The 26,659-nt window shown below is 40.7% G+C and overlaps 1 protein-coding gene across 7 annotated transcripts in view; it reads right to left on the bottom strand.

The window, feature by feature from the left end:
• The window catches only part of VEPH1 (ventricular zone expressed PH domain containing 1), a 177,712-nt gene that overhangs the window by 36,633 nt on the left and 114,420 nt on the right, over positions 1-26,659 (bottom strand). For 6 of the 7 annotated variants that reach the window (XM_084638166.1, XM_084638164.1, XM_084638167.1 and 3 more), the window contains one exon: positions 18,852-18,969. In XM_084638166.1, coding sequence (XP_084494292.1) covers positions 18,852-18,969 — 118 coding nt within the window. Of the gene's footprint in view, positions 1-15,527; positions 15,838-18,851; positions 18,970-26,659 lie in introns of those variants that run through there. The other variant, XM_084638168.1, reaches the window with a different exon arrangement.

Genomic DNA, 26,659 nt, shown 5'->3' with positions numbered 1-26,659 from the left:
CCTCAGCCTTCTTTTGCTTAGGCAAAACAAGCCAAGCTCCTTGAGTCTCCTTTCATAAGACAGGTTCTCCATTCCTCGGATCATCCTAGTAGCCCTTCTCTGTACCTGTTCCAGTTTGAATTCACCCTTCTTAAACATGGGAAATCAGAACTGCACACAGTATTCCAGATGAGGTCTCACCAGTGCCTTGTATAATGGTACTAACACCTCCTTATCTCTACTGGAAATACCTCGCCTGCTGCATCCCAAGACCGCATTAGCTTTTTTCACGGCCATATCACATTGGCGGCTCATAGTCATCCTGTGGTCAACCAATACTCCAAGGTCCTTCTCCTCCTCCGTTACTTCTAATTGATGCGTCCCCAGCTTATAACTAAACTTCTTGTTATTAATCCCTAAATGCATGACCTTACACTTCTGACTATTAAATTTCATCCTATTACTATTACTCCAGTTTACAAGGTCATCCCGGTCCTTCTCTAAATTGGCAATATCTCCCAGCTTTGTATCATCCGCAAACTTTATTAGCACACTTCCACTTTTTGTGCCGAGGTCAATAATAAAAAAATTAAAGAAGATTGGCCCCAAAACCGATCCCTGAGAAAACTCCACTGGCAACCTCCCTCCAGCCTGACAGTTCACCTTTCAATATGACCTGCTGTAGTCTCCCCTTTAACCAATTCCTAATCTACCTTTCAATTTTCATATTGATCCCCATCTTTTCCAATTTAACTAATAATTCCCCATGTGGCACCGTATCAAATGCCTTAATGAAATCTAGGTAAATTAGGTCCACTGCATTTCCTTTGTCTAAAAAAAATCTGTTACTTTCTCAAAGAAGGAGATCAGGTTGGTTTGGCACGGTCTACCTTTTGTAAAACCATGTTGTATTTTGTCCCATTTACCATTGACCTCAATGTCCTTAACGACTTTCTCCTTCAAAATTTTTTCCAAGACCTTGCACATTATTGATGTCAAACTAACAGGCCTGTAGTTACTTGGATCACTTTTTCTTCCTTTCTTAAAACTAGGAACTATGTTAGCAATTCTCCAGTCATACAGTACAATCCCTGAGTTTACAGATTCATTAAAAATTAGTTCTTATGGGCTTGTGTCATAAATATAAAGGGAAGGGTAAACACCTTTAAATCCCTCCTGGCCAGAGAAAAAACCCTTTCACCTGTAAAGGGTTAAGAAGCTAGGATAAACCTCGCTGGCACTTGACCAAAATGACCAATGAGGAGACAAGATACTTTCAAAGCTGGAGGTGGGTTGGGGTGTGTGTGTGTGTGTGTGGAAACAAAGGGCTCTCTCTGTCTGTGTGATGCTTTTGCCGGGAACAGAAAAGAAATGGAGTCTTAGAACTTAGTAAGTAATCTAGCTAGATATGTGTTAGATTCTGCATTATTTAAATGGCTGATAAAATAGCTGTGCTGAATGGAATGTATATTCCTGTTTTTGTGTCTTTTTGTAACTTAAGGTTTTGCCTAGAGGGATTCTCTATGTTTTGAATCTGATTACCCTGTAAGGTATTTACCATCCTGATTTTACAGAGGTGATTCTTTTACTTTTTCTTCAATTAAAATTCTTCTTTTAAGAACGCTGATTGTTTTTTCATTGTTCTTAAGATCCAAGGGTTTGTGTCTGTGTTCACCTATGCAAAATGGTGAGGATTTTTATCAAGCCTTCCCCAGGAAAGGGGGTGTAGGGTTTGGGGAGGATTTTGGGGGGAAAGACGTTTCCAAGCAGGCTCTTTCCTGGTTATATATCTGTTAGATGCTTGGTAGTGGCAGCAATAAAGTACAAGGGCAAAAGGTAAAATAGTTTGTACCTTGGGGAAGTTTTAACCTAAGCTGGTAAAAATAAGCGTAGGAGGTTTTCATGCAGGTCCCCACATCTGTACCGTAGAGTTCAGAGTGGGGAAGGAACCTTGACAGCTTGCAATTTCATGTGCCAATTCCTTTAATATTCTTGGATGAAGATTATCTGGGCCCCCTGATTTAGTCCCATTAAGCTGTTCGAGTTTTGCTTCTACCTCAGATATCTACCATATCTACCTCCATATCCTCATTCCCATTTGTCATGCTACCATTATCCCTAAGATCCTCATTAACCTCATTAAAGACTGAGAAGAAGTATTTGTTTAGATATTGGGCCATGCCTAGATTATCCTTAACCTCCACTCCATCCTCAGTGTTTAGCAGTCCCACTTCTTTCTTTGTTTTCTTCTTATTTATATGGTTATAGAACCTTTTACTATTGGTTTTAATTCCCTTTGCAAGGTCCAACTCTACTTGACTTTTAGCCAGTCTCACTTTATCCCTACATGTTCTGACCTCAATAAGGTAGCTTTCCTTGCTGATCCCTCCCATATTCCACTCTCTGTATGCTTTCTGCTTTTTCTTAATCACCTCTCTGAGATGCTTGCTCATCCAGCTTGGTCTACAACTCCTGCCTATGAATTTTTTCCCCTTTCTTGGGATGCAAGCTTCCGATAGCTTCTGCAGCTTTGACTTGAAGTAATCCCAGGCCTCCTCTGCCTTTAAATCCATAAGTTCTTCAGTCCAATCCACTTCCCTAACTAATTTCCTTAATTTTTGAAAGTCAGCCCTTTTGAAAATCAAAAACCCTAGTCGCAGATTTATTTTTGTTTATCCTTCTGTTCAGTTTGAACTGAATTAGGGATCACTTGAACCAAGGTTGTCCCCTACAACCATTTCTTCTATGAAGTCCTCACTACTCACCAAAACCAAATCTAAAATGGCATCCGCTCTAGTCGGTTCAGCAACTACTTGATGAAGGAATCCATCTGCTATAGCATCCAGGAAAATCTGAGCCCTGTTATTATTACTAGCACTCATCCTCCAGTCTATATCTGGGAAGTTAAAGTCTCCCAAGATCATGCAGTTTCCATTAGTACTTACTTCATTAAAAACGTTAAAGAGGCTCTATCCATATCCAAATTAGATCCCGGCGGTCTATAGCACACCCCGAGCACTATCGCAGGGGAGGCTTTAGTAGTTTTCTTCCCCAATGTGATTGTTGCCCAGACGGACTCTCTTATCCATTCCATTGCTTCTTATTTCTTTACATTCTACCTCATCATTGATATACAATGCTACTCCACCACCTTTACCTTTATTTCTGTCTTTCCTAAACAGCACATACCCTTCAATACCTGTAGGCCAGTCATGACGACTATTCCACCATGTTTCTGTTCTCCCTAGAATATCTGGTTTCACTTCCTGCACCAGTAGCTCTAGTTCCTCCATTGTTACCTAGGCTCCTCGCATTGGAGTACAAACATCTTAATATTTGCTGTTTGGCCTCGCTCACATTCTTTACATGATTAGGCACGGACATTCTACAGCCAGTATGACCTATTAGACTGGTATCCACACCGCCTTTCCTCCTTATGTCCATTCTCCTAGCCTCAGCTGTATCCTTTCTTACTTTGTTTTCTTCCCTCTCAATGCTAAAATCCAGCGTGGAGATTACCTGGACATCTCCCAACCACCTCCCCCAAATTCCTAATTTAAAGATCTCTTAAATCATCAGTTGTGCCAGCCTCCATCCTAGAAGTCTATTTCCTTCCCTATTCAGATGAAGTCCATCCTGAGAGAACTGTCCTCTGTCCATGAATGCCTCCCAGTGGCCATACATCCCAAAGCCCTCCTTATAGCACCACTGCTTGAGGCATCTGTTGATAGTCATAATCTTGTCACATCTTTGTTGCCCTTCTCTAGGAACAGGCAGAATCCCACTAAAGATCACCTGAGCCTCGATTTCTTTAAGCGTCTTCCCCAGCCTGGCATAGTCTCCCTAGATACGTTCCAGCAAGAATCTACCAGTATCATTTGTTCCCACATGAAGGACAATCAATGGGTTCTTTCCCGCTCCCTTTAGGACCCTCTTCAACCTCAGGTCCACATCCCATATCTTAGCACCTGGAAGTCAGCACACCCTTCTATTCTCTGGATCAGCTCTGGTTACAGGCCTGTCCATTCTTCTCAGTAAGGAGTCCCCGATCACGTAGACCTGCCTTTTCCTGGTGACGGTGCAATTCTCTAGTCTATCCCCTGTTCCCTCTGACTGCAAGTTCTTTCCATTCCTATTCTCCTTTGTAATCCTCTTCAGCCCATCCTGTATCCTCCAGGGGCTCATATTTGGTGTAGTCTCCATTGACCCTTGCCCTTTTTCTCTAGGGCTAGTCGCTCTTCTCTTCTTCCTTGTCCTTCTACCTTCAGTGACCACCTGCTGAACCCCTTCTTCATTTTCCAACTCTGCAAACCTGTTCTTGAGCTTTATTTCTCTTTCACTAGCCTGTCTTTTCCTCTGCCTGGTTCTCTTAGTCACATGCTTCCATAGTCCATTTTCTTCATCCAGCAGTCTCCCCTCAGAGTTCTTCGGTCTTGCTTCCATCTGCAAGTCTGAGCTTTTCCCTTTAGCCACCTCATGTCTTTGCTCAATAATCCACTCGAACTCCCTTCTAAACTCAGACTTTCCACCTGCATCTCCATTTTCTTCCATAAGCTCTATCAGACAGCACTTCATGCAGACAAAACTCTTTCCAGGTACCCCCTCCATGATCATGTACATACCGCAGCTTCCACATCCAGTCATCTTCATTGTGTCTTCCACTACATGGGTCACTCCCACTGCTGCCTCTGTATCTGTCATAGCCTTCCCACCTAAATCCTGTTAATCTGGGAAAACAGACAAGCACTGCAATACAAACTCTCCTTTCAAACTCCCACTCAAACTCCCCTGTTTACAGCTCTGTTTGCTGGCTCCTGTGCTGCTGCAGCTGTCTTGTTATGAGTTTTCTTTTTGAACCCACCATCGTTATCTAGCAGAATGGATTAATGCAAGGCTACTCTTGGAAACATCATTCAGTCCAGAACGTGACTGTCTACTACCTTACCAGTGGTTCCAGTTAGGCACATGCTGTACCAATACTCCATTGACTGCCCTGGGGTCCACCTAGTGTCTGGGTGCCATTCAAAATACTAGTTTTGAGCTATAAATCTCTTTATGGCTTGAGCCCTATATATTTTAGGGCCCTGAATATCGTCTCTCTCTTTATACTGACAGGTTTCAGAGTAACAGCCGTGTTAGTCTGTATTCGCAAAAAGAAAAGGAGTACTTGTGGCACCTTAGAGACTAACCAATTTATTTGAGCATGAGCTTTCGTGAGCTACAGCTCACTTCATCGGATGCATACTGTGGAAACTGTTTCCACAGTATGCATCCGATGAAGTGAGCTGTAGCTCACAAAAGCTCATGCTCTTTATACTATAAACCAGCAGTTAAGATTAGCTGGAATGTTCAAGATGACAGTGCTTAGATTTATTCCTCTTTAGGGGCTGACAGGAAAGATGGTTTTGTGGTAAAGGCACTGGATTGGAACCAGGAGATCGAAGTTCAATCTTTCCTCAACCACAGACATCCTGTGTCTTTGGGAAAGTTACTTAAACTGTCAGTGCCTTATCTGTTCTTTCCCCCAACTTTTGTCTGTCTTTTCTATTTTGGCTGTCTATGTTCAATACCAAGCACAATGGGTCCCCGATCTTAGCTGAGGTCTCCCAGAACTACTATAATAATAGTTCTCCATGAGAAGACCCTTGAATTTACTTCCCCTGGGATTCAACAGGACATTTGTTTACCATTAGCGTATGTTGCAAAGCCTGTCTATTCTTTCAGGCTTTTCCAGAGGAGACAGGTTGGGGTTGAGGAGGTACTGCGAGGAGGTGGGGAGTTTTTAATTACTGTTAGTAGATATGTTAGTAATAGGTTTCTGTGGTTGATTGTTTTTTGTACAACTAGGTGAACTTTTCTAAATTGCAGGGCCACCTTGCCCCATCTCATTTCTGGCTAGCTGCAGCCTCAGTTTCCCCTCAGTTCCAGGGGCTGATTGCCTGCCCACACATTCCACAACATGTAGGCTGCTGGCCTGTGCCTCCCAAACCCATGAAGGACTCAGTGCCAGGCTCAGAGTCTGCATCAGGGCCAATTTTATTCTCCAAATGTAACATCTAGGCAAAACATCGAACACAAAAACAGCTCCTTTGCCCACCTTGGGCTACAGCTCCCAAAGGCTTTTCCCCTTTGCTTCTCTGTCCCTCCTACTTCAGGGTTCACTGCAGGAGCCAGTCTCCCTCCTGCAGCTCCTTCTAACTGAGCTTTTTCCGCTCTTTATAGAAAACACTTGATCCCTTCCCAGCTGATAAATGTACAGGGCTGGCAGGCCTGCAAGCTTCCCGGCCCTTGAAAAGGTAGGGTAACCTGCAACATGATAAAATAAAGGAATATGTCATTGCCATTGATGTCTCATTGTAGCATTTTATTGTAGATAACTTTTGACCCCATATTTACATGTGTAGTTAACCTTCTAATTTGTGATTAGATCATTTTGAAACACACAAATTGCTGTGATATGTTTTGCTGGAGGACACGGTGTCCCCATTAGAATGTGAAGTTTGGTGTCTAGAAAAGAATAATCTCCATGGCATGCTTAATAAGGGGGGAGGAGAGGATGCCTGACCAGACGAAATGTCAGAAATGCTATGATGAAGTGTCCACATTGAAAAACACATGGCCCAATTATATGGATCAGAAACTTACCTGCAGCATCAAGTAGCCAAGTTTAGTGGATAAGTATTAAATAAAAAGAGAATTTCAGCCTTAGTATAAAAATGAACAAACAAGTTTAAGAAGAAACTTGGGGGAGGGATAGTTCAGTGGTTTGAGCATTGGCCTGCTAAACCCACGGTTGTGAGTTCAATCCTTGAAGGGGCCATTTAGGGATCTGGGGCAAAAATTGGGGATTGGTCCTGCTTTGAGCAGGGGGTTGGACTAGATGACCTCCTGAGGTCCTTCCAATCCTGATAGTCTATGATTCTAAGAAAGAAAAACAAATTGTTTTTATAGTTATATATTAACAGAGTGTCATACAGCTACACAGTGATTTACAGAGCACAATGAGCACAGTATAAATACCTAGCCAGATTGATAGATTTCTAGAGCATCTTAGAAACCTGCCCACTCCTGATCCCATTCAGCTCAATGGTAGTGCTGACATTGATTTCAGTGGTAGCAGGGACAGGTCCTAACTCAAACTCAGGGTATGTCTACACGAGAGCTGCTATGATGGCAGAGCTACAGTTCTGCATCTGTGCCACTGTATTGTTGATGCTTCCTGCATTGACAGAAGGGGTTTTCCTGTCAATGCAGTTAATCTACCTCTCTGAGAGGCAATAGCTAAGTTGACAGAAGAATTCTTCCATTGACCTAGCCACATCTATACTGCGGGTTAGGTTGACCTAACTAAGGTGCTCTGGGTGCAAAGTTTTTCACAGCCCTGAGCAACATAGCTAGGTCAATCTAATTTTTAAGTGTAGACCAGTCCTAAGAGGAGACAAAGGGCAATATATTCAGGCACAAGATGATGATGTTGGTGGGGAGATCAACAGTAGGTAGACAGTTGATATGCAGTTTCAGACCAAAGTGGATATTTATGGATAAATTATAAAGTCTCTCAATAGCAGGTTTACACTGGAAATGCAGATACATTTTCAAGATTTGTGGTAGTTGGAACCAATCCTACAATCACAGTCCTCATATGCATCTAGAGACAAAGCCAGTGGCTACACTAGTGCCAGCTTCAGCAGACACCATAATGAAGTAGATGCCAGTATGTCTGAGGCCCTGATTAAAAGAGAAGAGTTCATAAAGGATAACAATGAAGCATTATTCCAAAGATTTTTAAAGTCCTTTCTCTTATTTTCTCAGCAATTAAGTTTCCTAAATATCTATAGGACATAAGGACTTCTCTCGTAACCTGCTTGTTGCTACAGTTAGTTCATTTAATGAACTAAATCTCCTTTTTATGGTGTCACAGTCACTTTAGAGCCAAATCCTGAAATCCTGATTTTGTTTTTACTCAGTCTTTACTCCAGCAGAATGCCCAACGAATGTCTGAATCTCCTTTTGTTTACACTGGTGCAAATCAGAACTGAATATTGAAGTCCATGGAATGACACCGGTGGTGCAAGGGAGCTCAGACTGAGTGCATACTCTACTGTGTAAAGACTTCAGGACTTGACCCATCAGTAGAAGAATTTATTTAGTTGATCCAAGAGAAGGTTAACAAGCAACTTGATCACATTCTACACAAACCTACGTGATGAAGCGATTTCTGATAGTAGATGACTTACTCTGACAGAAAAAAGCATAACAAGATCCGGTGGTTGGAAGCTGAAACTAGACAAATTCAGACTAAAAATAAGGCACAGTTTTTTAACCATGAGGGTAATTAACCATTTGAACAATTTGGTTAGACATGTGGTGGATTATCCATCACTTGAACTCTTTATATCAGGACTGGTTTCTTTATAAAATATGCTATAGCTCAAACAGAAGTCAAGGGCTTGATGCAGAAATTATGGGGTGAGGATGTATGGTCTGTGTTATGCAGGAGATTGGACCCAGATGATCATTATTCTTCTGGCCCTTTTGGCCCTAAAATCTGTATTTATGGTAATATCATGATGTGAACAGTTTAATATATATGGCACCTTAGAGACTAACCAATTTATTTGAGCATAAGCTTTCGTGAGCTACAGCTCACTTCATCGGATGCATACTGTATGCATCTGATGAAGTGAGCTGTAGCTCACAAAAGCTTATGCTCAAATAAATTGGTTAGTCTCTAAGGTGCCACAAGTACTCCTTTTCTTTTTGCGAATACAGACTAACACGGCTGTTACTCTGAAACCAGTTTAATATATGTGACCCTTTGTCCTAAAAGCTAGTGTTTACACACAATGGATTCAAGAAACTTAAATATTTAAACATTTACTAAACATTTTTTCACAGCCTCTGACTTCCTGGAAAGCCCACAACAATGCTGAAAATGTTTCCCAAACCCAAATGGAAAATTATTTTGCCTAGAACATCAGTTGCCTCCAGAGTACCTGAATATAATAGAGAACTTCTCCAAGTCAATTTAAGCCTGACTGCTATTCCTGAATGTACCTCCACCAGAATTTCTTCCCTTCCCCTACCCAGTAATTGCATTAAACATCTTTTGTACTACAGAACTGCAGTTCATTGTGCTTTCAGTAGTTCTGGGGACTGAGTGAAAATAATAAATATCAAGTTATATTAATATATAGAGAATATATATAGCAATCAAAAGAGATAAAAACAAAGTCATAAAACTCAAATTTTGTAACAGTAAAATGAAGGTGCTTACAAAAATTCTACCCCATCATGACCAATAATAAATTCCACTAAACTTAAGAGTGCTCTGGAATGTGATGGTAGTAAGTGGAAGATGATAAATGCAGCTAATCCATGGGAATATGTATTCACACTCTATCATGGCTCATGCTTTTGTTGAAAACCTGGAAAAGAGACATTACTGAATGCCACTTTCTGTAGCTTTCAGACAAGCATTATAGCTTGGATATTTCAATTTTTAGATAATCTTCACTGCTAGCTAAAGATAAATGCATTCGAGAGAGTTAATATGCTGAGTGAATTGCTTTTTTTTTTAAGAGGAATTGATCAAATGCCCCAGTTTTACCCGAATCATTGCCCATGGGCACTATGTCTCTTTTGAAGCCCACAGGGATTACTACAATTTCTTTGTAAGCTTCCAGAATCTGGAATGTACTTCAATTCCCTCCTAGGCTATCAAGTGGTTTTTACTGAATGTTTTTTTGTGCAAGATCTTGAGAAACCAACTGTTAATACAGAGGGCTATGTTGAAAAGGGGCTGTTAAGAGCCAGCTTTTCATAAGAACAGGCATATATTGTATTTACTAACACTTTAATGACTCATAATTGGGGCTGTACAAACAACATTTCAAAGAATTTAACTTTGTTTTTTCAGTTATGAGACCAACTGCACACTGAACATTGAAACAAGCACAGATTTTTGCTGTGAATATCAGGACTGTGGGAATCCTCCTCCCCCTGGCAGAGGGGGAAATTGTAGGGACAGTTTATGATTATTTAATAGCACCCCTGCAAAAGCCTGGCTGCCTAATAAAAGCTTTCCAGTGAAAAGAATGCATGTGAAATATACAAACTTCCTCAGACATTCACCATTTGGGGCCATCCTCCGTGTTGCCGAAGAACTGTTGCCTCTCCTCATAATCTTACTATCAAAGATTATGATGCCTCTGAAAACCACATTGGCTGCCTCTGAAGAGTGTCACTGATCTGGTGGCCTAAGACAGGATCCAGGCTTTAAGGCATAATCCTTTTTAAATCTTGAGGATAAGCAGCATCTTGCAACATGGTATCCAATGTAGAACATAGAAAAATTGTAGCAAAACCGAGTATTAATACTAAAAAAAGTATGTAAGTTACAATGAACTCACCATTGAACTCAGAGGTGGCCAGTTCCAAACCAATATAATTACTTTTGGGAAGAAGGTAGGGTTGTGAATATTAGGAGACCATCATATGGGGCTTCATCCAAAACAACGGGAAGTCAAGGGAAGACTCCCTTAACGTCCACAGACCTTGGACCAGGCTGTGGTTTTTTTGGACAATGGCGTGTCATGGTATGAAGGCCTCAGTGACATAGATGACCATGTTATGCACAGGTGACAAGTCACAGGTTAGGCAGCACTTCCCAAATGAATACCCTTTACACCACACCACATCGTTTCTTCCGTATAGGCTGCCGATTTTACTGAAAATGTATTTTAGAAACTTTAAAAAGGGTGAGGTTTTTTGAAAATTGTTACTTCTTTATGTCCTTCCTTGTAAAGCCAAGATCCTCTAGCACCATGAATTCAATGGTATAAGTCTCAGAGGCAGAGCAAAATTATAGCTACTACATTTTATAAGCCTCTAGAATTCTTAATATAGCTTTTCCATAAAACATAATATCTCAGTTTAAAGTTCAATATCTCGTGATCTACCACAGCCCACAAGGGGAGAGGCAATTCTTGATTTGGTCCTAAGCAGACAGGATCTGGTTGGTAACAGTGACTATAATGTAATTAAATTTAACATCCTTGTAGGAGGGGGAGGGGAAATACCAAAGAAACCCAACACAGTAGCATTTAAGTACAAAGAGAGGATCAGCACAAAAATGAGGAAGCTAGTTAAATGGAAATTAAAAGGAATAGTCACAAGTGAAATGCCTGCAAGCTGCATGGAAACTTCTTTAAAACACTATAATAGAGACTAAAACTATATGAATACCCTAAATTTAAAGAAAAAAAAAGGACAAGGACCAAAAATGTCACCATGGCTAAACAGAGGCAGTTAGAGATAAAAAGACATCTTTTAAAAATTGGAAGTCAAATCCTACTGAGGAAAATAGAAAGAAACAAACTCTGGCAAGACAACGCATAATTCAGCAGGCATAAAAAGAATCTGAAGAGCAACTAGCAAAAGACTCAAAAACTAATAGCAAACAATCAGTGTTGCTACTGGAAGATTGAGGTGCTAAATGAGCAGTCATGAAAGACAAGGCCATTGCAGAGAAGCTAAATGAATTCTTTGTACTGGTCTTCACTGGAGAGGATGTCAAAAAGAATGGTTCAGGTGTGAGAATCTCTCTAGGTGTCAGATCTGAGGAACTGCCCAAGACTGAGGTGTAGTATAAAGCTTTTGGAACAAATTGATAAATTAAAAACAGTAATAAATCACCAGGACCAGATGGTATTCACCCAAGAGTTCCGGAGGTACTCAAATATGAAATTTCTGAATTACTAACTGTGGTATGTAACCTATCACTTAAATCAGCCTCTGTGCCAGGTGACTGGCAGATTGCTAATGTAACACTGATTTTTTTTTTTTAAAAGGCTCCAGAGGCGATCCTGGCAATTACAGGATCATAACCCTAACTTCAGTACCAGGCAAATTGGTTGAAATTATAGTAAAGAACAGAATCATCAGACACATAGATGAACACAATATGTGGGGAAGAGTCGACATAGCTTTTATGAAGGAAATTATACCTCACCAATCTGTTAGAATTTTAAGAGGGTCAGCAAACATGTGGACAAGGGTGATGCACTTGACATAATGTATTTGGACTTTCAGAAAGCCATTGACATGGTCCCTCACCAAAGGATCTTATCCCATTACTGCCTACTTTGTTTAAGAGGGAAGGTCCTCGCATAGATATGTAACCGGTTAAAAGACAGGAAACAAAGGGTAGGAATAAATCATCAGTTTTCAGAATGGGGAGAGGTAAATAGCGGTGTTCCCCAGGGATCTATAATGCAACCGGTGCTGTTCAACATGTTCATAAATGGAAAAGGCGGGAAACAGGGGGCAAAGTTTGTACTCTATACTAAATTACTCAAGATAGTTAAGTCCAAAGCAAATTGTGAAGAGTTACAAGGGGATTTCACAAAACTGGGTGCCTGGACAAAACAACAGATGAAATTCAGTTGATAAATGCAAAGCAATGCACACTGGAAAACATAATCCCAACTATATATACACAAAGTGACGAGATCTAAATTAGCTGTTATCACTCAAGAAAGCTGTTATCACTTGGAATCCCTGTGGAGAGTTCTCTGAAAACATCTGCTCAATTTGCAGCAGCAGTCAAAATAAACCCCTCAAAACCAAAAAACCTAACAGAATGTTAGAAATCACTAGGAAAGGGATAGATAATAAAACAGAAAATATCAGTATGCCACTACATAAACCCATGATATGCCAACATCTTAAATACTGCATGCAGTTTTGGTTGCCTCATCTCAAAAGAGATATATTAGAACTGGAAAAAAAGTACAGAGAAGGGCAACAAAACAAAAATGATCAGGGGGATAGAATGGCTTCCACATGAGGAGGGACTAAGAAGACTGGGACTATTCAGTTTAGAGAAGAGATGACTAAAGGGGGAGATGATAGAGGTCAATAAAATCATGACTGGTGTGGAGAAAGTAACAAGGAAACATTATTTACCCTTTCACATAACACACGAACCAGGGGTCACCCAATGAAGTTAATAGGAAGCAGGTTTAAAACAACCATAAGGAAACATTTTGTCACATAAGGCACAGTCAACCAGTAGAACTCATCAGGGGATGCTGTGAAGGTCAAAAGTGTATCTGGGTTCAAAAAAGAATAGATAAATTCATTAAGGATAGATCTGTCAATAGCTATTAGCCAAGATGGTCAGGGATGCAACTCCATGCTCTGGATGTTCCTAAATCTTGGACTGCCAGAAGCTGGAACTGGATGACAGAGAATGGATCACTCAATAGTTGCCTTGTTCTGTTAATTTCCTCTGAAGCATTTGGCACAGGCCACTGTTGAAAGAGAGGGTACTGGGCTAAATGGACCATTGGTCTCATTCAATATAGCCATTCTTATGTTATGAGAAACAAGGGAAATTAAAGCAGGAACAAAAATAAAGTCCAACAGTTTTATGTTAGTACCGCCACCCTGAATCTGGGGATTCAGTCTCTGCCCCCTGGTCCTTTGGGGGTCCCAGGCCTGCCCTCTCCTCTAAGTCCCAGCACAGGGACTCTGGGCTGGGCAATCAAAGATTGTTTGCATATGTATGTCTCTTGCTACCTCCCACCTCTACCCCTTGCAGGTATCTTCTGTATGGCAACCTTCCCAGATCTTTCTGCCAGCAAAGCGGTCCCTCTAGGCAACTTTTCTGCATCTGATACTGTAGCGCTTCTCCACTGTGGTGTTCGGCCTCTGACAGTCACCCTGCTCTGTCTGTTTGCAGCTTTTTATTGCAGCTGCCACTAACCAACCATTTAGCCACAGCTGAGAGAGCGAGTGCACTCTTCATTAACTCTTTAGGTGCCGCTCCCTTGTGGGATCTATACACCCCAGCAGAGATGCAGTCTGAGAGGGAGACCATCAGGTAGAAACCTCCCATAGATACTTTACAATCAGTAGTTTGGCACAATCTAACTAAGGCCTTCCTGCCCTAGGGAACTTCTTTTCTACACAAGTAGAGATGGGATCCTGATATTTGCCTGACAAGTGAAGAGTTAAATTTGTCCAGGGTACCCGCAGTTCACATCTTTAGCTGGGAGAGTAAGATAGTGGCAATGATCCAGATAATATTTTTCAAAGGGACAGCTGAGTAGTGTCCTAACAGAAAAAATGGCCAGATCCAAAGGAATCCTGTGATATCAATTATGGTGTCTTTGATCCTGGACTAGGAATGAAGGCTGAAAGTTAACAGGAGTTAAAGAGAGGCATCTTAAAGGTCACGAGGTTGGGGGGAAAAGGAAGGGAATGAGTGGAAGAAAAAGAAAGTTAATGGAGGAAGATAGGAGCGAGGGAGGGAGTGGACAAATGTGGGTGGCAAAAATGCGAGTGTGGAAAAGGAAATGGCAAAAAAAAGTGCAGACATTTGAGCCAAAATTTCCAGAAGTGGCCACTGATTTTAGCCAACTTGAAACACCCTAGACAATTTGCAGAAATGCTGAGCATCTGTAACACTAACAGGCCTTAAGAGGATGTGAGAGTCCTCAGCACCTCTGAAAAGTCATGCCCCAGGTGTCTAAGGTAGGTACCCCAGAACAGTGGGCATATTTTAAAGTTGGGAGGGACAAGGAGGTGTGTGTGCAATGGCAAGAAAATTATGTTCTTCCCTGTAGCCTCATCTCAAAGGCCAATGCCCCTCCCTGTCTCATTGCGGGTGGCTGCATCTCATCCTGTGGAGCTGGGAGGTTACGCTGTTAATTCCAGTTTCCCAATCACAGTTTTTCTCTTTTCATAAAATAATAAAGCCTATAATAAGCAGTGCAAGGGCATGTTCCCTCAGGACATTTTAGTACTTTCACAGGCCCCCATCTATCCTGAGAAAAATCAGTTGTTCATTTGAATGTGGTTAATAAGGAAATGGATTTGCTCTCTCAGGACTGGAAGTCTCCAAAGCAATTGTTTTCCACTCGCCACATGGCAAGAAGAGGTGCAATTTACAAGGCAAAGTGAACATTTGAGAACAAGGATTACAGTGCTAGGCAGTTTGGAATAGCTGCTCCTCCTTGAGAGTATAGAAGGGATCGAGGAAAGGGTTTGGGTTTCCATGGTTGCCAGATGAGATGAGTGTATTGAATATGGAATGTCTTGAATCTTTAATCATTCCTTTTATTCCTATTCTCTTTCCCATCAGCTCCAGTGTCCAGCTCCTGAATGTCCTTAGACCTAAGACTTCTCGCTTATACCAGTGTAAATCAGAAGTAACTCCACTGATCTCAGTGGAGTTACACCAAGGGAAAAACCAGTGCAAATGGGAACAATATCAGGCCTTGGGGTTAGCAGGTTTTGAGAATACAAGGAAGAAGCTGCTAAATATGTCAGGACACATAATCAGGTACTCTCCACATACAAAGCAGCTGTAGGACAGGTACATTTTCTGCATAATTTTATTAAACTATTTTAAAACCTTCTTAGAAAGAAATTTCTCTTTTGTAAAAAGTCAATTGCCTGGCCTGCCCCTACTGGGCCAAACTAGCAAGGAGAGGTACAAAAGGAAGCAGAGGTGATGCTAAAAGCACTGACACTCTCCATCCAAAGAAGCATGTTTATTCTGAATGTGAGACAATCTGTTTTTTTATTTTACAAAAGAAACAAGGAATTGAGATGCAAAGAGATGTGCTAATGCAATACATCTCAGGGCTTTTAAATTCCCAACAGTCAACGAATGCTTCCTACAGTAACCACAGCTTGGACATATACATTCATATGGGAGAACGCATGGTCTAGTGGTTGAGACATGGACCAGGTGACAAAAGATCTGAGTTCTGTTCCCTGTTCTGTGACTTGGAAAAAGTCACTTCATCTCTCTGGGGCTTGGCTTCTCTTTCTTCCCTCCCCCTTCTGTAAAATAGAGAAGAATACCTACATCAGAAGGGTGTTGCAAGACTTAAATATCTAGTGTCCATCAGTACTGTGAAATTCTCAGATGAAAGATAGTATAGAAGTGAAAACTATTGTCTCGATTATTGTTATAAACCATGTATTAGGGAATTAAAGTTAATACCATCTATATACACAATATTAATAGAAAAAACTACATGTGTACAAGGGGGCTGTGCTATAACTGTTGTGGGTACCATTATTTTAAAATCCTTGAGTGTTGTATATTTAAAGTCTCAAGATACATAGAATTTGAATTTCATGCATGTTGTGCATGTAAAATTTCATTTATATCATAATGTTGTTATTAGCTGGTTTGTATGTAATGTTGTATTAAGCATTTTGCGGTTAATAGTTTAGAACAGCTCCATTTCCAGGACTGAGATTCCAGCAATCTATAAAATAATACATTTGAGTCCTATAGCCAATGCCTTTGCATGTTGTATTTATGGCAGCAGGAAATGAGCAAAGAAAATCCTGAACACAGTGAGGATTCTAATGTCACACATTTTGATTCACCATGTTCAAACCTACGTCTGGTCATGTTTGAATTTTTACCAGTCTATTTCCTCTGCCTAAGAATTATCTACTTTTAAACAACAAAAAGAGAAACCAAATATGCCAACCTATTTGCTTCAAATGTTCTAAACACACACTTTATGTGTCTACTTTCAGGCATTTCTTCCTAAAGACTCTCAGAGCCAGGCACAATGTAACATTTTTGCACTCAAGATGTTAGTGATCTGTTCAAGTACTCTGAATTCAGACTCTTAAGTGCCTTATTGTTGCTAAAATATGGTTCTTATTTTGTCATACTGTCAGTTTATTAATCTGAGTACAAATCCTAAAAGCCTCACTGATTTCAATGCAAATTCCTGGTGCTCAGCATCCCTCAGTATCAGGCCCTAAGAAAGAAAAATGTATCAGAGATGCACTCTTCTCATTACTATTTGTTTAGGCCTTATTTTGTTAAGGCACATTTCACACATATTGGGTCTGGGTTGCTTGGTCAGGCATAGACTCAATCTGGATTTTATAAGCAATCTGCACCATGAAGTAGGCCAGAATCTCTAACTGTCAGCAACTTTGTTACTGCTTCATGCTTCTCACCACTCTTACTAAAATTTTCTTCACAGGGCAAGGCACTTTAAATCATCTCCATTTTTTCTCCCACATCTCCCTCTGGACAAGTATGTGAAATATCCACAATATGGAGATATTTGGGTAAATTCATTGTTGCTATAACTCAATTCAATGGTGCAACACCCAGGATAAATTTGTTTCACTGTCTGGGAGTTAGTATACCAGATCCACCACACCCTGTAACATTGTATATGTCAATGAAATGCTGAAAGTAAAGAAACAAATCCAGGTGATCCAATCAATGGCTCGTTGTACCAGGAAGCCCAATTATTCTGCCCTTACTGGGCATGGCTCTGATTTCACACAAGTATGAAGAAAGAATAGCTGAGTCAGGGCAAGTCAGACATGAATCCAATCTGTTTCATCTAAGAGTTTGTGTGCACACACAGTTGCACTGGTTTAAACTAAAGATGTTATTTTAAACTGATTTAGTTAAACCAGAATATGAAGCTGAGATGACACTCTGATTTCATTTTAAACTAGGCTTATTTCAGTGACATTGGACTCTTGGGTTCTATTCTAGGGTCTGCTGTTGTAGGCACAAACTCTCTGCTCAAACTTGACGCCTTCTACCTATTCCTCTCCAACCTGTCTCAGTCCTGGTCAATATAGCAGCAGTCAATGGAGCAGGCTCTGTCACTTTGTGGTGATGGCGCATACAGTTAGGTCAGCCCCAAGATCTGTGTAAGGCTCAAACTTGCTCAGTGAGGTGAGAAGGTTTGGAAATTTTACCTGCTACAATTGAAGAAGTCTCTACTGAGCATATGTTAACTGATTTTTCAAAGGCTTATAACTTGGCCAAATTTGGGCAGATGTTCACAATGATTGCAAAACGGTGTTATAATGGGAAATATCAGGCAACCTCAGTAACAGGCTGTGCTCCCAGCTCTACCTACAATGATACCAAATATAGTAAGTAATTTGACACACCTATTTTTTTACCTGTACAAACATTTTCATCACTGAATTGTTAAACAGCCTGTTCCCAGAAAAAGTGTGCCTGTAATTTGATCACATTAAAACTAATAATTCAGAGTCAAATTTAAGCTACCTCTTCCAGGGATGTGTACTCAAAGATATACATTGAAGGGAAATTGTTGCATCCATTCTAGGCTCCCTAAACACCTGCAGCAAGGACATTCTCAGCTGGAACCTGGGGAACATGAATGTAAAAGTCCAGGCCACATGTCCACTCCATGTCTGCAGATTACTCCTGCTGCACAGGGTGACTGCAGGGCTTTGGTCAGGTTAGTATACATGTCCACATTCACTCTGGGTTTACACCACCACTTCCAACACACAGCTAATAAGGTTTGAATTTAATCTTGTGTCTCTTCAGAAATATTAGGAAGAGATATAAGGGAAGGGAAGAACTTTGCTGATGAGCACCAGTTATAGGGAGAATTTGTCTGCCCTTTTCTTCAGAGTTTGCTGCAGTATTTCCCCTCCTAACAGCCTCCCTGTCATAGGCCATGTCTACACAGGGACACCCAGAAAAGTTAAGGTGAATCAACAAAAAGTGTGAAGTCGATGCACATAAATTATGTTATGCCCATCCCCTATGGTTTCATTCAGGAGTAAGGTGGTCTTTAGGTAACTAACTTCATCATCCAAGGATCTGACTGAACTTTCCTGAGTGTCCCCATGTGGGAAAGCTCAACAATGCCATGGCTAGATCTTCTCCTCTGTTGTTACTACTACATAAGGTGTCAGAATCATGTTGCTTTTGCAGACTTGAAGTCTACCCTGCATCATCCAGCCAGGTAAGGCAGTCTGCCAGAACCAGACCCCTGCTACGTGTTGCATGGAAGTAGTGAATGAAGATTCCTTACCTGTTGCCTTTTCAGGATTATTGCACATGAAACACTGCCACGTTCCTGCTTCCTCACTGTATCCAAATAAATCAAAGAACCTCACTTCTTCCAGATGCATCTGTACATGGTCCAGATCCTAGGGCAGTAATAAAAAATTCACAGTATGAATGATCCGATTGCCCCACAATTTATTACTTGTAAAATGAAATCATATGGGTGAGTGCTGGGAGTTTATAAATAGCATCTGGTGAGCATTGAGCTTTGGGGGGATTAAGGTCTAGTAGAGTCCCTTCTCTCATGTTTTGTGGCAGCAAACACCCCATCTGGGTGGATCTATTAAAAACAGGGTGTTTTCTTTTCTCTTAACAGAAGCAGCTGAAGTTGTAACTCTTCAGAAGGTAGGATTTGGGGAGTTTCTGATACTCTTCCAGAGCTGTGCTCTGGCCACTCCCACCTGCAAGCTTTTGCTCTGGCCACTCCCTCCAGCTGCAACTTCTTTACTACTTTCAGCTTCTCTCTATGGCTTCCTTTTTTTTTTTTTTTGGACCCATTAGGCTTCAATGGTCTCTAGTGACTACACCGCTGGGAATTTCCTCCCTTTTAAATGGATATGAGGCCACAACACAGCCTTAATCACTGAATGGTAGGTTGGGGCCAACTTTTTTTAAAAGACGGACTAGAGGGTTTTGTTTGCCAGAACTCAAACCTCTGATGAGCAGCACTGATATTATGAGGTTTAGTTCCAAAACTGCAGTAACAGGTTAAATGAATCTCATACAAACTGTTTTCCTAGCAAACCTTAAAGGAGTCACTATCCCAGCTGTGGATTGCTGGACCACAGCAGCGTTCTAGCCATGCCTTATCTCCTGGCCATGCCTCTAGAGCCAAGGGGAAAAGAGGAGCCAGCTACAACAGATCTATGCCATTCAGGGACTCCTCCAGTCGGAGGAATCCCCAGCTGGCTAGAGTCCCTGACTCTAAAGGTTCTTTGTGCTGGCAGACAGAGGAAAGGGGCTGTATTGCAGGGGGAAATTTGGCCCATTGTTTTCACAACTAGGGACCCTCCTGTACTTCTAAGATGGGGATAGAAATGTTTGAATACCTCTTCCTCCATAAAAGACCTCATCTCAACCAACTGCTGAGTTTGAAACAGACACATGCACAAATACCAGATACAGGGACATCTGCAAAAACACATTTATTGTCCCAAGGAGAGATGGCAGTCAAAGAAGCACATCAGAAAAACCTTCTAATTATAAACATTTAATTTCCATCAGCAGAAACAGGGCAAAAAGATTCTTCTGTCTGAAAGGAGCTGGAACATAAGTGTTTCCCAGCACACCAAGAACTAAGGATTGAAAAGCTGAATCTTTGGGGACTGTACTCAAGCATACCTCATGTTTGGTGTAACCAGGCTATCCGTGTCTAGGGTGCTTTCTTTCCTGGCACTTGAGCACTGATTCACTGAAAATGGCAAGTAAAACTTGACTCCTTTGCTCACTGACTGCCCTTCCCCATACCAGTGGGACTAACTCTCCTCCTACAGGGGAACCCTCTCCATTCATGGCACTCAGCTGGCTGCTTTGCTCTGAAATTGAAGAGCTTTCTCTACACTGACCATACTTGTTCAGCTGACTTGTCTATGGCAGGATAACTGGTAGCTACTTAGGCAGGAACCACCGCAGGTTTTTCAGAGGGAGACTCAGGCACAATGACCTGAGGTAACAGAGTAAGCAGGATGTGCCCAGCTAGCTTCTGGAAGTTTCCTTGGCTTTTAGTCCCTTGTATCAGTGAAGGAATAGCTTCCAAGAAGGGGACCTGAGCAAAATAATGGGCAGTGAAGTGCCCAGAGATGTGTTGTCCTCTCTGCCCTGGTGTGGTGTGGATTCTCTGTCATTAGACTATCACTGGAAAGCTGGGCACAAGGGTGGTGATGCTGCCTCCAATGTGTCCCCAGGGTCTTCCATGAATGACACATTGTGGAGAGATGAGTTGATAGTATCAGGGTTGAAAGGAAAAAAAAAATCCAGAGAACAGGTGCCTTCTCTATGCTGCTAAAATCACCTCTTGGGTGGCTAGGGTGCGTTGGCTATGGTGCCAGGGGATGGGGAAAAGGCTCAAGAAAAGTCTGTGTGGCAATCAGCAGTTGGTTGAAATATGCCATCTTGTGAGGTGGGAGGTAGTCAAACTTTTGGGGCAAGAGATTTCCTTATCCCTCACCTGCATCATCTGGAAGGTGTAAGGTGACTACTCAGCTGTGAAAATGGGGCATTATTTCTTGATGGATAAAGTGATTTATCAAGTGAAGAAATGGAATAAATGGAAATGACAATTGCTTAAAAATGTTAATTATTTTCTTTCAAAAACTACTCAAAGAAATCTGAAGGAATCCATGTAAGGTTCACAAAATAGCTGCTCCGTCACTCTTGACAAATGATGGCATGAGTCAACCCAATGGATTTTGGACTGAGTATAAAACTGGTTCTGTTCTTTATAATGTAGCCTATGTTTTCTGATAAAGAACTCTGAAGCAACTGACCGAAAATCTATGAGGGTATACATCTGGAAATACTTTATTTCTGGCAAAATTTAAACTGTGTTGTATAAATATTTTTTTTGGCATGATCACACAATACATTGCTACATAAGATTCTTTGTGTAATGCTAGGAATTTGTGATAGTGAGTTGGCTGCACATATTGGCTCAAAATCTGCAGTCAATCACCATGATGCAAATCTGAAGCAATTCTATTAGAGTCAATATTCTGCTTTCAAGTATACCAGCATTAACCTGGAGTAATGCCTTCACTACTAGAAGAGGAATATTCCTAGCTATTAATATTTTTTCGAATTATTCACGTTTTTCATTTTTCAGTGACATTGTAAACAGGAAACTTACTAAAGATAAGTGTACATTTAAGAATGAGAAACAAACAGTTACTGAAATCTGAGCATCTCCTTCATTCCTAATATCTTGATATTAGATAATCTACATGCACAACTGCTATTTAGGCCTTGTCAAAGGTATTCTGTTAATCTGATTATTTTAAAATGTTAATTTCAACAACCGTAAATCTCACAAGACAAAAGTAATTCAAACACATAATAACAAAACAATATAAATTAATACATTGGTATCAGTAACAATGACATTTATTTATTTCATTCTATTTAGATTTAATAATAAACACCCATACCTAGGCTTCAGGCTCCATAAGACTTCATTAATATCACAATAAAATACCAGTAACATTAACCATTTCAACAGGAATTTAAAGGCCTTCTGAATTGCTTCCAGCAAGTTGCTCAACCAAGATGATGCTTTCCTGGTTTTAGTGGGCAAATGATGTTATCAACCTGCTGCCAAACCAAACAAGTGAGCAAGCCAGCTGGGCACCCCTGAAGAGCCCAGGGAAGAGAGTAGGCTAACTGGCTGTTCTTGAAGATGTAGATTGTGAATAAAAGGCAAATGGATCACTCATCCACCTCTAGAACACAATGCAAGATATTTGCTCTTCCTATGAATTGGTGGGTATTGTTATTTATAGAGAATTGCTCACTTTTCTGCAGGTGATATCATCTGTGATTATTTGTGAAACAGAATAATACCTAGCACTATGCAAAGATCTCAAGGCTTGATGTTTGTGAAGTGCTCTAATACCCTTTCTGCGGATGGGGAAACTGAGGCACAGAGTGTTTCAGTCACTTGCCCCAGGTCACATAAATAAGCCACTCTCAGAGCCAAGATTAGAAAAACCCAGGTCTTGTGGCTCCCCATCCTATGCTTTATCCAACAGACAACACTACTGCTAAATAATTATTTTTCCAAACTTTATTTTAGTGTGTAAGAATGGAGCAGGTTATCAAAAACCTAAAATTGTTCACTGCAATCAGTTAACTAATCACAAAGGATTAGTTTGCCAATAAAGAGAAGAACTGGATCTCTTTGGCATTCTTGTATCACAATGAAAGAGTGCAATGCATGCAGACATAGGAAAACAGATACTTAGAGCATTAATGTCTGTTGACTGCATTCCCAACTGTTCATATAAAGCAAACCCTTATTAAACACAGCTACTCTCCTAATCTCTCTTCCATAGCTAGACATATATTCTGAATGATTCTGCAGAGATTGCCATGTCTCCAGACTTCAGTAGGTAGGTTGATAAGACCTTCATCCTGTCCCTCAGTAACTTGCCATTACTTCTGATTACTTGCAAAAATATTTAACAAATTCCAGTAGCATTTTGAGAGGACAGTTCAGCCTGCTTTCTCCCAGGAAGAGAGAGTGGTTTCTTTAATCATTTTCAGAAACCCAGAGTTTCTGAATTTCCTAAGCTGATGTAGAACATGTGTCTGTTTGTGATGGAATGTACAGTATGGAGCTGGTATTGCCATGTTTTATTACATTTCGATAGACCCATAAACAGAAAAGAAAAAAGGTAAGGACACTTTTCTGAAATCTTTGATGAAATAAAACCGCAAGGGCGTCTGTATGTGGTGGGGGGAAAGAAGGGTATTTTGTTTTTAAATCTACTTTTTCACATTAGTATTTCTTTTAAGTGTCTTTCTACATGCAGAAATTGGATGGGCCAGATCCCCAACTGGTATAAACCGCCAGACCACCATTCATTTACACCATCTGAAAATCTGGCCTAATATGCTGATCTGTTACCAGAATATTCAAAGGTAGACTGTGCTAGAAAGTTTACATGACTAAGCACTTTATCCTGTCCCTTGGTACACCCAAGTGCCTAAGAGTTTAGTTAGTTAAGAGCTCTAACCCACAATTGCTTTTAAGAAAAGTTATGGAGTCCTTCTGCACAAGGTGCATTCTCAGCTTCCACTATAGTCACTGGGGGTTGAGAGTAGGTTGTGTCTTGCACGGTTGGACCTATACACAGTATAAGGCAAATTTTCCAACTGAAGCAAACTTCTGAAAAAGCAAAAGCTTTCAGGAGAGAGAGAGAGAGAGTGTGTGTGTGTATAGTCACACACTTGCACTTCTTATAGCCACTTCTGGTCATGTTTGAGAGACATTGAAAAAACTGCATTGGGCCAATGGTATTACACCGGACTCTAGCTAGTCTTTGTCTCTGAATTTCACAAGCAATAAAAAGAAATCTACTAAACAATAGGTCCAGATCCTGCTCTCAGAAAAGTCAGTGGGAATTTTGGCAATGAAATCAGTTTTGATAGGAACAATAGCAGGCCCTATATTAGTAAGCAAACCAAAAACAAAGAACGTGAAACCAGCCAACAGCTGCATAGCACGCGACTCAGTTTTAAAATCTCAAGAAAGTCTTTAATGTGTTTCATCTACTTGATTGTTATCCAGCATCCTAACAGTGTGTAATTCTACATCTTGATGAGTTTCCAAAGTTCCATTTTCTAGTTGGTTTAATTTTTTTAATTTTCATTTTACAGTTTCTTGATGTATTGTCCCATTAGTTTGGGAACACTGTTACCCAAGAACGTACTCTTACAAAAAAGGAATGATGAAATAACCCCCAAAGGGCTAAAAATAATAGAATTATGCAACAAATACTCTGCAGACTAACAGTTTGCTGGATGTGATTGGTAAAGCCCCAGTGTGGCTCATTGGCCCACTGGCCCTATTTAAGCCAGCAGCAGGAACAGGAAACTGTCTAAACAACTGGGCTCTGGCTTCAGCTCTGGCTCCTGGATTTCCTGGTATCCCACCCCAGCTTGACACTTGGCATTTGCCTTGCTGTTCCATACCTCCAACGTGTTTCCTGCTTCTTACCCCCGGTATCCTGACCTGGCCTGACTTTGGTTCCTGACTCATGGTTCTGATCTCCAGTTTGTCTCTTGGTTCTGATCTCCCAATATCTTGTCTTGTGACTGCAAACTCTGGCTTGGACTACTAGGTCGGCTGCCTTTGACCTTGGTGTGACACTCTGAGCATAGTGGGCTCATTGTATATAAGTGTGGACAGGGATTTGGGGAAGGGGACAATATGGAGCTAGGGGCCAGTCCCCATATGGAAAGGGGATACACCAGCCCTGAGGGCTACTGCAGCTGGCCATGAAGTGGTTCTACTGTAAACGCCACTAGACTATGAATCTGCCCAGTACACAGCCCAGTTCTTCAGATTGCATGCTGGGGTTCAATTTGTTCCTGAATATGCAGTCAGAAGTACATTCACATCACTTCAGTTGTCAGATCTCCTAGTTCATAGTACTGTGCCGGTTATTCCATTCTTGGCAAATGAGCTATTACAAGCTTTATTCTAAGTTAAAGAAAGAACAGCTTTATGATTTTGGAAGAAAAAGCTTGGATCTAGTTTAATTTAATTTTGAATATAAAGAATCTGTATGTGCATGATATGCACGTACTGGTATATGTTGCATCTGAATATAGCATGCAACACGATCACCTTATGTTTCAGATGTTTCCATTAACAACTCCTATTTTCAACCGTCATCACTTTAGTAAAAATAATACTTTGAGGTAGACGTTTTCCATATTTAGTTTCAGCCTGAGAAAGAAATTTTAAAACCACATCTGACAATTTAGCTCATCAAATTTTAGCTGAGATGTAAACAAAAAAATAATTGTACATGTTCTAGAATATTTCCGTACTTCACACAAATACGTCTGTTTTATAATCCTCTACTGGTCTTTTGCATGACATCTGATTAATAGCTTTGAAACAGTTTCCCCTACAATTCCTGAAACAGCAAATAGCTTTTAAACTGACAGACGGTAAGAATGGAGTGTGTAAAAATCATCATTTTCATAGCACCAAAGGCATTGTGCAGAATTGTGTGAATTTCCACAGGGCAGCTAACCAGTCCATCATGGCAGCTATTCAGACTTTTTAGCTTTTAAAATTATGTATGTAAATAGGAAAAAATACCTACATGTACCATCACCTGTTTTCATTCACGTTACTAGCAACTCCCATGAAGCATGTATGAGGGCTTAGGGAAACCTGGAGACATTTCAAAGTAAAATACAAAATGACATTTATGGATCCACCACAGAACTCAGAAATAAAATTCCTGCTGAGCACTGGTCAAAGCCCTTACAAGCTGGGTGTGGTTTATGTAAGAGGCCCCCCCATCATGAACAAGCCATAGACTGCCATATGAATAAACTGGCTGAAGAGGACTTGGCAAGGTAATCTGTGAAGAAAATACCTAGAAGAAACCAGAGCTACACAGCACTGAAGGCAAAAGAAATTTAGTGACATAAAAATTACTCAGTATATAAAGCAGTTTCCTTTCAACACACAAACATACACAGAGCAAAAGAGGGTGGAAACAGGTTGTAAATTTACCAATGATAAAAGCAGTAGTTCTCAAACATTTTCCTAATTCACATCACCTCTTAATAGAGAGATGGAAAGTGAATGGGACTTCTGTTCCTAAGGAACTCTTGAAAATCCCACCAGTTGTCCACAGACCCACTTCCCATCCTGTTCTCAGTGTCATTGGCCACCTCGTCTCCCAAGTGCAAATGCTTAGCATATTTTTGGCAAGACAGCAATTGCTCACATGGAAAAATAATATAAAAAATTAGTTTATTTTAATGTGATTCAGTAGCTGGAAATAAGGAGCAGATGCCACCTGGACTTGATCCTGCTTTGACTTAAGTCAGCCTCAAAAATTCCATCGACTTCTTTGGAAGCAGGATTGGGCCCCATGTTTAATTGCTAAGATATGTATGATGCTGATATTGTGTGTGCACACATGTGCATGTGTGTAAAAGGTTTGCTTTCCAGTAGTTAAACACAGGATGGAGCCATCACATCTATTGCAAAGATCCATGTAGACCGGTTCTAAAGGTTGGTATAAAAAT

The sequence above is a fragment of the Lepidochelys olivacea genome, assembly GCF_965140295.1.
Source record: "Lepidochelys olivacea isolate rLepOli2 genome assembly, chromosome: 9".
Taxonomy (NCBI): domain Eukaryota; kingdom Metazoa; phylum Chordata; order Testudines; family Cheloniidae; genus Lepidochelys; species Lepidochelys olivacea.
This window is presented reverse-complemented; position numbering and strand designations above follow the sequence as displayed.